Here is a 17,496-nt window from a genome sequence, read left to right as displayed (position 1 = left end):
AGACAGCTCAGTCAGTAAAGTGCCTGTCACTCAAGCATGAGGACCTGAGTTCAAATGAGGACACAGTAGCACTTGCCTGTAACTTTACAGGTAGAGGGGGTTATAAAGGACAGAGACAGGTAGATCCCTGGAGTCTAACCAGGGCGAGAACTGCTGGGTTCAATAAGGGACCTATGTTACAAACAAAAGATGCTCCCCATCCCACCACCCACAAAAACCAACCAAGTAGAGTGATAGAGGAGTAGAGGATGAGGGGATGGATATCTAACTTCTGACTTCCACATGTGCACACATGTATGCACACGTGCACACCCATCACTACCCTACCCCACCCCTTGCACACACACACACACACACACACACACACACACACACACACAGAGAGAGAGAGAGAGAGAGAGAGTATACATCCCCCCCCAAAAAAAAAACAAATAAGGAAAAGATTACTGACCTGTTGTTCAGCTGCTGAATCTCCTGCACCTTTTAAAGACTCCATGGAGATGGAAGCACCAGGCACCCCAGAAGTCTTAACTTTAACATCAGCTTTTGGATTTATCGACTTCAGTCTTGATCTTGTGTCTCCTTCTGTGGAGAGTCCTAAGAATGTTCATTAAATAAGAATTCAGAATTTAACCATTTCAGCTTCCCCATACTCCCCATTAACCCTCTCTTGGTACCCTATACTTTATGAAATCTGATGAGAACAAAATTTATAAATTTCAATTTAAAACCTGTGCACATGTGCGCTAGTGCATACAATCACAAAAAGGTTATTTATAGAAAATTCAATAATTCAGTTATGTGCTATGAACATTTGAAAGTCACATTAAAAGCAATAAATTACAACATACTGAGATAACATCAAACATGGAAGAATTAGAGGTTTTTTACTCTGAGTAACTTCAAATGATTCTGCTTGACTACTCATAAAATTGAACAACCAATGAGAATAAAGACTCTTGTATTTAACCTGGATTAACTTTCCATATTTTCTTTTAAGAAAGAAATATAAGATGTAAATTTCCAAAAAAAGAATCTCTTCTCTTTAATGAAGCACTTTATACACCATAAATGCTAACTCACCCAGCCAGACCCTAAGAGCCAATATTTCAAATCTTAAGAGGATGTAGCCTAATATTCAAAAATATTTGCTTTTTAAATTTATTTATTTTTTATTACTTTCAAATGAATTGTTTCATATCTAATTGCACATACAAGGTTGTCCCAAAGTTGAATTCCCTCCTAACACTTAAGAAACAAGGGACGCTTCAAGAACTTTAACATAGATGTCATACCTGGAACATAAACTACTGATTGTTCTTCATCAGAAACTGTGGAGGAGAACATCAAGGAAAATGCTATAAAACATCATGAGATATGTATGTGTATCTGTAATAAATCTTCATCTCTTTTGACCTGAGAATTTATAACTTACTTAAAAAGAAAAATGATGAATATTTTACAAAAGTTCAACTTTATTTAGATAGTCATAACCTTATGTTTAGAGAAAATGTTGGAAACCATGGTCCATGAATCTTCCTTTATACTTGTTCCCAATAGGATACTTTTGTGATACACATTCTATTATGTTGCTTTCCTTTTTCAACAAGAGGAGTTAAACACCAGGGAGAAGCTGACAGTTATTTTAGGCAAAAAGAATAAATAATTCCAAGACAGGCATTAGCTTTGAAGATCAAACAATGTTTTAGGGCAAGTCAATCACGCAAACACAAAGGCAATATTTATTCTTTGGTAATACATTCATGAAATGTCCCAAGAAGGCCTACTATAGAAGAGGTAGGAAAATTTTAGAACAAAAAAGAACAATTTTGAATTTCAAAAGGAGAAATTCAGAAAAAAAATATATTTCTGTAGCAATGGATATATATATATATATATATATATACACATACACACATATATAAATCTCCTTGTACTTTCTTATGATAGTTCTTTTTCTGTAGCAAATATATATATAAATATATTTAGCTGTCTCACATATATGTATATATACATTTGCTACAAATATGAGTTTTACATATATATAGATATGTATGCATATATTTGTACTATATATAGGTATATGCGCGCGCACACACACACACACACACACACACACATTTGCTACAGAAACATCACAAGAAAGTTTTCTTTCTAGAGGATCCTACTAGGAATTCTGTCTAAATCCAGACATATCTACAAATCTACAATTTATTTAACATCCCAGGCAAGAAGCACATAAACAATTTTCTGTACAAATGATATGGAAAACTCCAAAATTGAATATACCTTCTTCTCAGTACTGCATGGAACCTTCTCTAAAACTGACCACATACTCGGTCACAAAGCAAATCTCAACAGATTAAAAAAAAAATTGCGATAACCTCCTGTATTTATCAGACCACCAAGCTTAAAGTTAGAACTCAACAACAACACAAATTACAGAAAGCCTAAAAACTCATAAAAACTGAATAATGCTCAACTGAATCGCCACTGGGTCAAGGAAGAAATAAGAAATTAAAGACTTCCTAGAAGTCAATGAAAATGAATGTACTACATAGCCAAACTTATGGGACACTGTGAAAGCAGTACTAAGAGAAAAGTTCATAGCTCTAAACGCCTACATAAAGAAGTTGGAGAAAACTCACACTAGCAACTTAACAGCACACCTGAAATCTCTAGAACAAACAGACGCAAACACACCCAGGAGGAGTAGATGACAGGAAATAATCAAACTGAGGGCTGAAATCAATAAAATAGAAACAAAGAGAACAATACAAAAAGAACCAATGAAACAAAGAATTGGTTCTTTGAGAAAAACAACAAGATAGATAAACCCTTATCCAAACTAACTAAAAGGCAGAGAGAGCATCCAAATTAACAAAACAAAAAGGGGCACATAACAACTGTCAATGAGGAAATCCAGAGAATCATCAGGTCATACTTCAAAAACCTGTAATCCACAAAATTGGAAAATCTAAAAGAAATGGACAATTTTCTGGATAGGTACCATATACTCAAATTAATTCAAGACCAGATAAACCATTTAAATAGACCTATAACTCCTAAGGAAATAGAAACAGTCATTAAAAGTCTCTCAACCAAAAAAAGCCCAGGGCCAAATAGTTTCAATGGAGAATTCTACCAGAATTTCAAAAAAGAGCTAATACCAATACTCCTCAAATTGTTCCATACAATAGAAACAGTAGGAACATTGCCAAATTTCTGTGAGGCTACAATTACACCGATACCCAAACCACACAAAGATGCAACAAAGAAAGAGAATTACAGAACAATCTCCCTCATGAACATTGATGCAAAAATACCCAATAAAATACTGGCAAACCAAATCAAGAACACATTTAAAAAAAAAAAAAAATCATCCATCATGATCAAGTAGGCTTCATCCCAGAGATGCAGGGATGGTTCAACATGTGAAAATCTGTCAATGTAACCCATCATATAAACCAACTGAAAGAAAAAAACACACATGATCATCTCATTAGATGTTGAAAAAGCCTTTGACAAAATCCAACACCCCTTCAAGATAAAGGTCCTGGAGAGAACAAGAAAGCAAGGAACATACCTAAACATAATGAAGGCAATTTTCAGCAAGCTGACAGCCAACATCAAATTAAATGGAGAGAAATTCAAAGCGATTCCATTAAAATCAGGAACAAGACAAGGCTGTTCACTCTCCCCATATCTATTCAATATAGTACTCGAAGTTCTAGCTACAGCAATATAACAACAAAAGGAGACCAGGGGGATGCAAACTGGAAAGGAAGAAGTCAAACATTCAGTATTTTCAGATGATATAATAATCTACATAAGTGACCCCAAAAATTCTACCAGGGAATTCCTACAGCTGATAAACACCTTCAGTAATGTGGCAGGATACAAGATTAACTCAAAAAAAAAAAAAAAAAAAAAAAACACTAAAACAAAAAAAACAAAAAAAAACCAGTAGTCCTCCTATAAACAGACCAAGAAAGAAATCAGAGAAACATCACCTTTACAACAGCCATAAATAATATAAAATACCTTGGGGTAACTTTAACCAAACAAGTGAAAGACCTGTATGACAATAACTTTAAGTCTTTGAAGAAAAAAACTGAAGATATCAGAAAATGGAAAGATATCTCATGCTCATGAATAGGTAGAACCAACATAATAAAAATGACAATCTTACCAAAAGCAATCCACAGATTCAATGCAATCCCCATAAAAATCCCAACACAGTTTTTCACAGACCTTGAAAGAATAATACTCAACTTCTTATGGAAAAACAGAACACCTAGGATATCTAAAACAATCCTGTAGTAGGAATCTTAAAAGTTCTTATTAATAAAACTCAAACCCGAGGCCAGTTATTGGGGTGAATGCTGGAAGATCAGAGAAGCAGAACAAGCCACGGCTATCTCACCTTGCTAGTTCCTCAGGTGATCCTTTTTTCTCAGGCTGGAAGCTTCTGAGTCCTCATCCCAATGGCTCTCAGCTGAACTGTGCTGCTCCAAAGCCTGAATACTTCTCCAGTTATGCTTAACTACATGCTTTTCTCTTTAGTTCCTGGTCCTCACACCTTATATACTTTTCTCTTTCTGCCCCTACTCCCTAGGATTAAAGGCATGGGTCACCAAGTTTAGCTGTTTCTAAAGTGGCCTTGAACTCAGAGATCCAGCTAGCTCTATCTCCCAAGTGCTGGGATTAAAGGTGTGTACCACCACCGCCCAACTTCTGCTATAGCTTACTGTTCCCATTTTCTAGCCACCATTTTTGGCTTTGTTCTAGTGGCTGTCTGTTCTGTGACCCCAGATATGTTTATTTCAGGGAACACACAATATTTTGGGGAACACAATACCCACCACACAATCCTTTACAATAAAGCAACTTCTGGAGGCATCGCCATCCCTGACTTCAAGCTCTACTATAGAACTATATTAATTAAAAACAGCTTAGCATTGGCATAAAAACCAACATGTGGATCAATGGAATCAAACTGAAGATCCTGACATTAATCCACACAACCTATGAATACCTGATTTTTGACCGAGAAGCCAAAACTGTACAATGGAAAAAAGAAAGCATCTTCAACAAATGGTGCTGGCATAACTGGATGTCAATGTGTAGAAGGCTGCAAATAGATCCATATCTATCACCATGCACAAAACTTAATTCCAAGTGAATCAAAGACATCAACATAAATCCAGCTATACTGAACCTGATAGAGGAGAAAGTAGGAAGTAGCTTAGAAAACATTGGCATACGAGAACACTTCCTTAATATAACACCAGTAGCACAGACACTGAGACCAGTAATTAATAAATGGGACCTCCTGAAAATGAGAAGCTTCTGTAAGACAAAGGACACAGTAAATAAGACAAAATGACAGCTTACAGAATGGGAAAAGATCTTCACCAACCCCACATCTGACAGAGGGCTGATCTCCAAAATATATTTTAAAAAACTCAAGAAACTAGACAGCAAAATACCAAACAATCCAATTTAAAAATGTGCTGTGGATATCGCTCTGTGTAAATAAAGTTCTGATTGGCCAGTGGCCAGGCAGGAAGTATAGGCGGGACAAGAGAGAAGAGAATTCAGGGAAGTAGAAGACTGGAGAGAGACACCGCCAGCCGCTGCCATGGAAAGCAACATGGAAAGACACTGGTAAGCCACAAGCCATGTGGCAAAGTATAGACTAAAAGAAATGGGTTAATTTAAGATAGAAAAGGTAGATAACAAGCAGCCTGCCATGGCCATTCAGTTTGTAAACAATGTAAGTTTCTGTGTGCTTTCTTGGTTGGGTCTGAGCGACTATGGGACTGGCGGGTAAGAGAGATTTGTCCTGACTGGGCCAGGCAGGAAAACTCTAACTACAAAAACGGGCTACAGATCTAAACAGAATTCTCAAAAGAAGAATCCCAAATGGCCGAAAGACATTTAAGGAATTGCTCAACAACCTTAGTCATGAAGGAAATGCAATCAAAATGACTCTGAGATACCATCTTACACCTGTCAGAATGGCTAAGATAAAAAACACTGATGATGACAGCTTATGTTGGAGAGGATGTGGAGCAAGGGGAACGTTCCTCCACTGTTGGAAAGATTGCAAACTATTGGCGAAATTATTAAGGCCACTCCATGTAGTTAAAAGGGAGGTTTATTTTGTGGGATATCTTACAAGTGAAGGGATAGTTTACAGGGTCTGGGAAAGGTGTGGTGCAGTCCGGCGGTGTTCTCTGGAGAACTCTGCTTGGTCTACCTCCAGCATCCAGGGTTCAGGAACCAAGAGAGCCCCCGCATCTGGATCCCGGGTCCTCAGTGTCCTCTCTCAGCCCAACATGTAAAATGGAGAAGGGAGGGCAATAGAGGGAAAGGGATAAGGGATGATAACATGAGGGAATAGGATGTTCGAGCTGGGGGAGGGATGGAATGGGAAAGCAATGAAAGAGATACCTTGATAGAGGGAGACGTCATGGGGTAAGGGAGAAATCTGGTGCTAAGACAATTCCCAGTAATCCACAAGGATGACCCCAGATTAGACTACTAGCAATAGTGGAGAGGGTGCCTGAGCTGGCCTACCCTGGTAATTAGATTAGTGAATACCCTGTCATCATAGAGCCTTCATCCAGTAACTGATGGAAGCAGATGAAGAGATCCTCAACCATGCACCAGGCCGAGTTCCGGGAATCCAATCAAAGAGAGGGAAGAAGGATCATATGAGCAATGAGAGGGAGGTGTTTCAAGATCATGATGGGGAAATCTACAGAGACAACTGAACCAAGCTCTGTAGCATGAATCTTAAAAGGTCTTATTACTAAAAACAAACCCAGACCCAGGTATTGGGGTAAACGCTGAAAGATCAGAGAAACAGAGCAAGCCAAAGCTAACTTCACCTTGCCAATTCCTCAGCTGATCTCGTTTCCTCAAACTGGAAGCCTCTGAGTCCTCATCCGTAATGAATCTCAGCTGAACTGCTGCTAAAACCCTAAAAGCTTCACCAGGCTCTAGTTCCTGGTCCTCGAACCTTATATATCTTTCTGCTTCCTGCCATCTTTTCCTGAGATTAAAGGCATGGATGTTTCTAGAGTGGCTTTGAACTTACAGAGATCTGAATGGATCTTTGCCTCCAGAATGCTAGGATTAAAGGTGTGTATACCACCATTTTCGGGCCTCTATGTCTATCTAGCAGCTGTTCAGTTCTCTGACCCCAGCTAAGTTTATTAAGGTGCACAATATATTGGGGGACACAATATCACCACAAAGCTCAAAGGAACTCACCAACTTTAGACCAACAGTTGTAGAACCTGCATGGGACTGGACTAGACCCTCTGCATACGGAAGACAGTTGTGTAGCTGGGTCTGTTTGAGGGGACCATGGCAGTGGGATCAGGATCTATCCCTGGTGCATGAGCTGGTTTTTTGGAGCCCATTACCTATGGTCGGACACCTTGCTCACCCCTGATAAAGCAAGGAGGGGCTTGGTCCTGCCTCAACTGAGTGTAACAGGCTTTGCTGTCCTCCCATGGGAGAACTTACACTGTTGGAGGAAGGGATGGGAGGGGGTGTAGTATGGGGGAAGCGGGAGGAGGGATGAAAGGGGGATCTGTGGTTGATATGTAAAATGAATAAAAAAAATTTTTTAAAGATAAAAATAAAAATAGCGGCCAGAATGAATATTTTAAAATTTTATATCATTTCTATTCAGAATAAAAATCCAAGTATGTATGAGATATATAATGCTCAAGATCTAATCTTTCCACCCTATCTCTCTTCTCATTTCTTGATATACTTCCCCTTCACTCCTAGCATCCGTGAATTTGTTAGTGACTACATAAATAAGCTCCTGTATTTCTTTAGCTAGATAGCTTTTTCTCAAAATCTTCATATTACTCATTCTTTATCTTTGGGCCTTTGATCATACATTGTTTTTTGAGGCCTTCTTTGCCTAACTACACAGATACTTAAAACTGCACAATTCTCTCCAACTGTGACCCCTCCCCTCCCTCGGCCTTTTCCTATTTTATTTTTCTCTGAAGCACTTATTAGTAGATGCACGCATTTCATTTTTCAGTCTTATATCTTTAAAATATTAAGACAAAAAAGATGATGATTTTCATCTTGTATATTCAATTTGTATGAATTCCCAAACAGAAAGAATATCTGGTTATTACTAAGCCATCTACAAAGGAATAAAGCTGATACTTATTTTTATGAGCCATGAGCCCAACAACTCTAAATACTAATTTCAACAAACATTTTTAAAATAGCATTGAAAATAGTCTCTTCCAATAGTATATAACAACCTATTTTGTCTCATTAAGAACTCAAACATTTAACTTATATAGAATTTCCCAACAAAGCTATATTTTTTAGAAAGATCAAAAAGACAATAGGTATATCAAATGTACATTGGACCTGCATGCCACCTTATTTCTCTAGTTAGAAGTACTTCAACAAGAATTACTGCAAGTCACAAAATATTTTCGATGAGGATAACAACATAGCTATATCCCCAGAAGGAAAACAGTAATTGGTAGTCAGGGCAAAAGTGGTATAGAGGAAGCAGCAAGCCAAAGAAATAAGCTAAGTATTGCTTACTGCTCCCTAACTCTTTGAATAGAGAATGCATCATTTCCAGACACACAGGTATATGTAATTTTTATTTGCCACAGAGGTTTTGAGGTAAATTAGGTTTACATCAACGTAAAGTCTCAATCTATTTTTACTTGAAAACTCAGTGACAAAGATGACAATTATTGTAATAGCCTGGGCCACTCCCTTGTACTTCATATTTGTTTATATTGTTATTAATTCTGTTAACCCAGCAAGTGCACATTAGTAATCAAATTTGGATACTGTAGAAAGAGTATCCACTTCTAACACTACTATGAACTATATAGATTAGCAAAGAAATTCACAACCAAAAAAATGTGTTTTACCAGAAGATTTAACCCATAACATGCAGTGTGGCATCCTCATTATTCATACATTAGATGCCAATACCTTGCGTCAAACAGCACTGCTGACTCAAAATGTGCAGTAGATACAACTTTTTAAAGGTGATGATCCATCACTGATTATCTGCTCTCTCATGATGAAAACTTCTAGGATTGAGAAACCTCTCAATCACATTTATTTAATCGTTTAAGTCAAGCACTGAAAATCTTGTATTCACTAATGTGCAAAGAATGCCAGGTCATAGGTGCATACTATCTGACTTTATCCTAGTGGAATTTTACTCTGGAGTGGTCTGGGAAATAATCATCAATGTGTCAGAAAGAAATCAAGATTCAAAGACCAAATGGTCCATAACTATCATTCCATTTTCCAGCAAATAGCAACAATGTACATTTAATACAGCTGTTTGCCCTGTGGAGACTTAGAATGAAAATGTCAGAGTGTTCAATGGTCATTAGATGGAATAGGCTGAGGAAAAGGGTGATACCAATAACTTCGCAATTCCTTTCTTATATCTGAACTTCTATAGAACCTAGTTACATCACATTTTCCATATAGTTTCAACTTCTCATCAAGAGTGGATAGGTCTAACTATTCAGCTCATGAGAAAATGCAAAAGACGGGGACTATATTATTACTTCTATAACAAGTGATTAGTGTTATGACTACATAAATGAGTACAAGGCTGTTAACAACAAAAGCAAAGGTTTGGACCACACACTGTGAATCTGTTCAGTTCCAGTGAAACAGACTGTCGTCTCCTCTATTGTATGTCAGAAAAATACCATCAGCTGTCATAAGCAAATAACTTTTTTCCTAAGGAAAGACTGATCCCGAGTTCCTGAGTTCCTACTTCAGCACAGCGGCCCTGATGCACACATTTGCTTTTCAACTCTAATAAGTAAAGGGGAAACAATTTCCTTTGAGAGTACACTGGTATGCTTCCTTCTACAAGTACAAGAGGTAATCTCATTTGTTACTCGCCCACCTATCGGAGACAAGCAGTAATTCTGTTTAGTAAGTGCACAACACTAAACACTCAGCAGCACGGAATGCAAACGTATTCCTGTCTGCACCCAAGAAACTCTAACCCAAGTAACTCAATAAAGGAAACTGGTAATACAATTTTCTAAGTTTCACTGGGAGCTACGAATAGAATGTCCAGAATGATTCTGCCAAAGGTAACAGTAATGCCTAAAAACAATGTCATCACTACACCTAGCAAACCAACTGGCCTCTTTTCAGGCCCTTGGGAACACTGATTACATTTCCTCTCTAGTAATACCCCTCTAGCAAGTAAGTACATAAACAAGATGAAAGCTTAGGATGCAAGAGCTAACCTAATCCTAGAAATGAACTACTGTGAAATCTCATCAGTTATTGAACCGAGAATTCTAACTACTGCGCGACTAGAAAGCTCCACAGCTTCCTGAGCAAAAACAATTCCCAAACTTCAATTTCCAACAAGGGTGACGCACAATCTAGTAAGTCAACACCGCTTCCAGGCACTTCCTATTGTATTCCCTAACTAGCACCAGCAGACAGAGCTCCTCCTAGAAAATACAGCATCACTAAAGGGCCTTAGAAGTCCAAGAAGCAAATGAAATCACCTGATTTGCTCCTAGTGGCGCACACTACAGAAAATTCCAAATCAAGAGAAAAAGACCCACACTTGCCCTCCCTACCACCTCGCACCCTCCATCAACCAGTGATCTCTCGGCAAGGGTTGGCAGAGGAGCTTTTCCAGCCTTGCCTGAGACATCCCCATCAAAGGCCATCTTTGCAGAACCCGCAGTCACGGAGGGCGGATTTCTCAGGAGCCAGAATTCCCACCTAGCAACACCTCGTCGCCAGGCGCGGGGACACCCAGCTGGAAGGGGAAAGGCCCGTCCCTGGCCCCGGGTGCGCGCCGCGCTTCTCTCTGAGCCACTGAAAGCCTCGCGCCCCGACCCTCGCCACCCCGGAGGGCGCGGCGCCCCCTAGCAGCGGGGCAAAGGATACCGTCGCGGCTCCAGAACGCCGAGCCGGGCAGGGAGGGGCCCGCCGCACCCGCCATCTTGAAACAACCGCCACTCGAAGCGTTGCGCCGGGGCCGCCACGCCCCGGCCGCCAGGCTCAGTCCCCATTGGCCGCTCGGCGAAGAGGCCCGCCCCCGCTTGCGCCTCCGACCCTGGCGAGGGCAGAGGCTCCTGGCCGAGGCGAGGCGGGGTCGCGGAGATGTGAGGTGAGGCCCCGGCCAGGGTCGCGGGAACGAGCGCCCAGCGGAACTGCCGCCGCCAGAGCCCCCCGGGGCGCCCATCCTCTCCTGGTCGAGCCCTCAGGCGCCGAAAACTACAACTCCCGGCATGCCGTGAGCCCGACGGCCGCAGAGCTGAGGCGGGGTCGGCCGCGTCAGCCGGCAAGCCGGCTCTCCACGGCGGCCCCGGTCACTGCTGCCGCCGCCGCCGGCGCCGCCGCCGCCGCGCGCGGAGGGGGGACGCGTGCCATGGAGGACGTGCAGCCCCCACCGCAGGCCGGCAGCAAGCCGCACCTGGAGAAGCTGACCCTGGGCATCACTCGCATCCTAGGTGAGTGGGGTAGGACAATGGGCGGGCGCTGGGTGGGCTGCAGGGAGCTGGACCTGAGTGCACGGGCCACCGCTGTTGCGAATTCTGCAGAAAAGAGGATGTCTGGCCAGGTGCTGAGAGTTCGGGAAGGTCAGCCGAGGGGACGAGTTTCCCAGGAGGCTTCCTCAGCCCAGGTTGTATCCCCGAAATGCAAACCCTGCCGCTGGTGGGTGCAGAGGTGGACTGAGGTCATGATGCTGCCAGTGTCCCCAGGCAACCACTGGCCAGCGCTTCCGTGTACAGCACCGAGCTGTGCAGAGGAGCTGGCAGCGCCGAAAGAGTTGAGAGTTGTTCTTTTCATTGGACATTGGTTAACGAACCACCGCAAGTGGGGCTACAGCCGTAGAAGAAACAGGGTGTGGGGAACAAACAATTACCGTCCAAAGCGCCCAGAACAAATCAGTACTATTTAACTGACTAATCAGAGGTAGCAGAGACGAGAGGTGCCTAGCCTCTCGGGGAAGTTAAGAAGAATCACGTCCCAGAGATGATTCTAGATTTTCTAAGATAAAGGGAGGGATTTGGGTAAAGCTACCCAAGCTGGTTGAGAAAGTAAGCTGGAAATGCCTTCCTCTCTGTAACGAAATTGAAATTTCTCTATGGTGACCCACAGGTTCCTTGTGTGATCTGTTTTCATCTTGTTCATTGTTTGGACCATTGCGGACATCTTGCTGTTGAGGTTATGACTTTAAAGACATTAAGTATGTTCCTACTTCTCACCATTTTCAGTTTGCCTGGACTTCTTCCACCTGGAATTGTCTCCCTTTCATCATTCATATTTCTGATCAAATTAGTATTATCTCGGATACATTTTACCCAAATACTTCTAATTACACCTTTCCATCTTGCTCTCTCTTACCTCCCCCCCACCTTTTCATTTAGCAGCAGCTATTAGCACTATGTTTAATTATGTGTTTATTTGGCCTTTTGTTTTGTTTTGTTTTTCGAGACAGGGTTTCTCTGTAGCTTTGGAGGCTGTCCTGGAACTCGCTTTGTAGACCAGGCTGGCCTCGAACTCACTGAGATCCACCTGCCTCTGCCTCCCGAATGCTGGGGTTACAGGCGTGCACCACCACTGCCCGGCTTATTTGGCCATTTTCTATAGTAGAAATCTGAGACCTGGCCTGATTTATCCTAGGAATGTGTGATTTGTTTAATATGTAACAACTAATGTAATAGAATGTTAGTAAAACAAAGAACAACGCCTACATCATCGATGACTGCCAAAAAGCTACTTGACAAAATCCAGCACCCTTTAGGGGAAAAAAATAAACAACTTACGTTATAAATAGAATATACCGGTAATATTGACACATAGGACTTCTTATGGGTGGAGGATTTCCAGGGTAAAGATTTTTGGGGGGGGGGGGGGATTTGGTCAGATTTTAATCCCTGAGCTTGGACAAGCTCAGATATTGACTGGATTTTCTGCTCATGGATTGGTTGGTTTTCATGCTGAGATGGTCGGTATCAGTGTGTGTTTCTTTGGCTCTGGTTTCAGAGCCAAAGTGTGTTTCTTTCACTGGCTCTTTTACCCTACACAGATGACCCAGTGTAGACCTTTGCAGACCCTGTGCGTATTGCCTTAGTCTCTGAATTCATAGGAGTTTTAATCCTGTTGACTTAGAGGGCTTCACTTTCTTGATATCCTTTATCCCCTCTGGCTCTTACATTCTTTCTTTCTTTTTAGCTGGTTCCCTGAGCTCTTGAGGGGAGGGATTTGATGGAGACATCCCCTTTAGAGTCGAGTGTTCCAAGATCTCTCATTCTCTGTATAATGTCTGGCTGTGGGTCTCTGTACTTGTTCCTGTCTGCTGTAGAAGGAAGCTTCTCTGATGACGGCTGAGCAAGGCACTGATCTATGAGTATAGCAGAGTGTTATTATCATTTTATTGCTAGTTTTTGGGGGCTTTTCTTTCCCTGTCCAGCCTATTCAGTGTCCCTTTTTTTCCCTCTCTGTGATAATGGTCCAAACCAACCCTCTCAGATGCCTACTTTTAGCCCACTGTCAGCTTTTAGTCCTCCTACTATTCATTCCCACTCCACCATGGGTCTCCCTTTACCTTTACTCCCCTACCCGGCCTAAACCAGCCACAGTTCTCCTTTTGTGGGAGGTTGCTGGAATGGAGGACTTAGTCAGTGTACATATCCCCTTCTCATTAAGCAAACTCATTCACAGAGAAAAGAGCTTGGGGTCCTACAATGCTAATTCTTCCACCTATGTTAAAGAATTCCAGTATATTACCCAATCTTACACTTACAACCTCACCTTCCATGATACTTACATGATTCCCATCAACAAGTTTGTCTGCAAGGAGCTCAGGCAAGTCTGGGACCAGGCTAAGTGCACTGAGGACGAAATCCACCAAACTAATGCCACCCACCCAGCCAAGGGCAAGGCAGTACCTGCCTGACCAGGACCCTGAATGAAATTATAATGCCCCATGGGACATCCTTGCTAGGGATAAATTTATAACTTGCCTCCTTGCCAGTTTCTACAAGGCTGACCTTAAGAGGTAAATTACAAAAATCCAAGAGGTCATCTAGGACAAACACAAAAACCTGTCTCAATTCCTAGGCCACCTTATAAAGGCCTTCTTGCAGCCGGGTAGTGGTGGCGCACACCTTTAATCCCAGCACTCAGGAGGCAGAGGCAGGCAGATCTTTGTGAGTTCCAGGCCAGCCTGGTCTACAGAGTGAGATCTAGGAAGGGCACAAAGCTACACAGAGAAACCTTGTCTCGAAAAAGAAAAAAACAACAACAAACAAAAGATCCTCCTGCAATATACCAATCTGGATCCCAATTCTCCAGATGAGAAACAACTCCTTATGACCTATTTCTTCTCGCAGAGATTAAGACCAAACTTAAACATCTAAAAGAAAGGACCCCTGACTCTACATGCAGTCTTAGCCATGGCATTCAAGGTGTACCAGGAGAGAGATGAAAAAGTCCAAAAACAAAAGTACCTGATGCTGGCTAAGGCCTTTCAGCTGATCACAGCAGCTAACCACGCTCCTAAAGCCTGAGAACCTCTGGGTCCTTGTTTTAGATGCAGTGAGGAGGGTCATTGGGCCCAAGTTTGTCCATACCTTCACAAACCATTCTGACCATGCCCATGGTGCCATCAAGAGGAACATTGGGCTGCTCTCTGCCCTCATGTCCTTCATGGCTTGAGGACATCAAGCCAAAATCCTGATGACTTCCTAGGTCTGGCCATGGATGACTGAGGGAGCCTGACCACCGCCATCTCTGATAGGGAGCCTTGGGTAGTCACCACAGTATCAGGACAATGAATCTCCTCCTTCTGGATACCAGGGCCACCTTTTTGGTCCTGCTGGAGTTTTGAGGAACCACCTCCTTTTATCCCTCCTCTAATGTCAGAGTAGTGGTCAGCCTTACCAGCTTCACCAAACCCCACCTTAGGGATATACCCACTCCTTCCTAGTGGTACCCACCTGTGCTGTCCCCTTGCTGGGAAGGGACCTCCTAGCTAAAGTGGGAACCTCTATTTCTTTTACTCCCCCCATCTGCTTGACCCAGTTTCACTAGCCAACCCCTTGTGCACCCTCCAAACCACACATCTGACACACCTTTTCCCACATCAGCTTCCCATGTGAATCCCTGTGTATATGATACCCAAAGCCACTCCATAGTCAAACATCACTCCCATCCAAGGCAAACGGCAAGATGGAGCCTGCCCACGTGATGCTGGTTGTTTGGAAAGTTTTGTCTGTCTTTTTTCTGTGTACATATGGGTTTATGTTTTCTGGTGTATCCATAAGTTTTGTTGTAAACATGAGAGCCAAGACAGAAATCAATCAGGCTCAGTTTGATACATTAGTGATAGTGGCTATTGCGTGTTTTGTTTCTGACTGGTTGTCTTTGAGTGTGTGAACTTTCTATGTTCTGTGTTTATTGCTTTCCCTGCTGCTGCCAACCTCCAGCCACCACTGTTAACACTGCTTGCTATGGCTGCTCTAGTGGCCAGAGCTCAGAGTTTGTCTCTGAGCTTTCTGGTCACTGGATTCAGTTTACAAAAGATAGGATTTAAAATCAGTTCTTGTTTAATAAGGTATTAAAACTATATCCCATGCATTCATATACATAGAAAAAAAATGGCCAAAAATTTAAAAGAGAAGACCCATATCAGTCCTGCAAATACCATGGGACAAATCTGGACCATCCTAATTGCATATTAGTTACTGAATAACACTCTGTCTAGCTGCTTTGGAGAGTGCTTGTTGTGTGTCTGTCCCAAGTCAAACTCATGACCACCATTCATAGCCTCATCCATTGAACTACTAGACTTTCTCACCTTGCCTCTCATTTACTGCTCTGAATCAAATACCACTAATGCTTCTTATCTCTTCCATTTCTCTCTCTTTGGTATGATAGAGTGCTTTAACTCCTTGGGGACATATTTTATGAGCACATTGATTCCTCAGAGTATAATAGTACTTTGACTCTGAGCACTGCCACCCAGCCCTTATGTCCAAACACTCACAACACTTCTGTCCTCTGTGACATTCAGGTTTACCAGTGCCTACCTGCTAGGTGGTCTGGGACTTTTGCCCTGATGTTCATTTTTCCAAAATTAGGAGTGGTACCTGTAGTTAAAAGAGCCAAGGAATGAATACTCTTCCCCTGACTTGACCCCAGACCAGGACTAAGGAAAAACAGCCAGACCTTGACTGAACCTCAGAATCTGGGCTTGAAATCCCACCAATCTCTGAGCTCACCCCAGAATCAGGCTACAAAAACCCACCAATCCCAAGCTACCCTGGAAAAACTCTGTGCCCCCACCCCCAAACCCTATATAAGCTTTGTACTCTGTTCAGTTTGCAGCTGCTTCTCACCCTTTAGAGGCAGTCACCCTCCTGGATTCTTACTTCCCAAAAAATCTCTTGAGTGAGATTCGTTGTGGGGTGTGACACTTTGGCTGGAGCGGAGCCCAGCTGTAACAACTTTCATAGGAGCCAGAGTGGAGCAGAGTTATTGCACTTCAGGGGGCCTGAGCCCAGCTATAACACTTCACCAGAGACAGAGTGGAGCAGAACTGTAACACTTTCACTGGGGAAACTCTCCCCTGCCAGAGCAGAGCCGTTTCACTTGCACTGGGGAAACCTTCCCTGGAGCAGAACTCTAAGCTACTACACTTACGGTGACTTTGTGGTATTCCTTGGCTCCTGACTGCCATGATACCTTTCCATCCGAGCTTCAGTGCTTACAGTACTTGGTAAATAGCCCTTGCCAATTACCATCACGGGGTTTACATACAGTGGCATGGCATGACAAATGAGCAGTTTAGATCCTACCCTTTCTCACAGGCCTGGGTATAACTGCTGACATTGCTACTGGAGTGGCAGGACTGACAGTTTACCATCAGTTTTCATCTAAGTTCATCCAGGATCTCCCAACAGGTGACTCAGACCATCCTTACCCTACTGGGTTAAGTAGACTCACTGGCCACAATAGTGCTATAAATTCAGTAAGGATTAGATTTACTAACAGCAGAGAGAGGTCTTTCTCTCTTCTTCAGGGAGGAATGTTGCTTCCATGTCAACCAGTCAGGTATAGTAAAATTTAAGATCCAATAACTCCAGACAGATTTCAAAAACAAAACAAAACATAAGAAACAGCTTGATGCCTGTGGCTAGTAGACCACTGGCAGTCCAGTATGGGACTGGGTACTATTCTTCTTAACCCCCTTCTCCTCCTTTCCTTAATCCTTCTAATTGCACTCTACCCCATAAACTTCTTGTCTAGATTTCTTCAACAACAGATCTGAAAACTTTCTAACCAGATTTTTCATCAGTTGCTATTACAGAATTATTAGCCCCTTAGCTATGAAGGCAGAGGCATGCAGTTTTCAATTATACCCTGATGATGAAGGTCAAGTTCACCCCCTAAGAACTTCTATGGCCC

General features: G+C 42.3%; 2 protein-coding genes across 6 annotated transcripts in view; one reads left to right on the top strand and one right to left on the bottom strand.

The window, feature by feature from the left end:
- Nucleotides 1-11,285, bottom strand: part of Kiaa1328 (KIAA1328 ortholog) — a 286,471-nt gene extending 275,186 nt beyond the window's left edge. For 2 of the 5 annotated variants that reach the window (XM_036204391.1, XM_036204393.1), the window contains exons 1-3: nucleotides 10,966-11,285; nucleotides 1,296-1,331; nucleotides 452-597 (exon numbers count right to left, since the gene is read on the bottom strand). In XM_036204391.1, coding sequence (XP_036060284.1) covers nucleotides 452-597; nucleotides 1,296-1,331; nucleotides 10,966-11,263 — 480 coding nt within the window. In that variant the 5' untranslated portion in view covers nucleotides 11,264-11,285. Of the gene's footprint in view, nucleotides 1-451; nucleotides 598-1,295; nucleotides 1,332-4,426; nucleotides 4,459-10,797; nucleotides 10,939-10,965 lie in introns of those variants that run through there. The other 3 variants (XM_036204392.1, XM_036204396.1, XM_036204395.1) reach the window with 3 other exon arrangements.
- Nucleotides 11,116-17,496, top strand: part of Tpgs2 (tubulin polyglutamylase complex subunit 2) — a 54,630-nt gene continuing 48,249 nt past the window's right edge. The window contains exon 1 of the mRNA XM_036204397.1: nucleotides 11,116-11,531. Within this exon, the coding sequence (XP_036060290.1) occupies nucleotides 11,450-11,531 (82 nt within the window). The 5' untranslated portion in view covers nucleotides 11,116-11,449. The remainder of the gene's footprint in view (nucleotides 11,532-17,496) is intronic.

This window comes from Onychomys torridus, chromosome 13 (genome assembly GCF_903995425.1).
Source record: "Onychomys torridus chromosome 13, mOncTor1.1, whole genome shotgun sequence".
NCBI classification, from domain to species: domain Eukaryota; kingdom Metazoa; phylum Chordata; class Mammalia; order Rodentia; family Cricetidae; genus Onychomys; species Onychomys torridus.
Note: the sequence above shows the minus strand (reverse complement) of the source record. Positions and strands in the feature narration are given on the sequence as shown.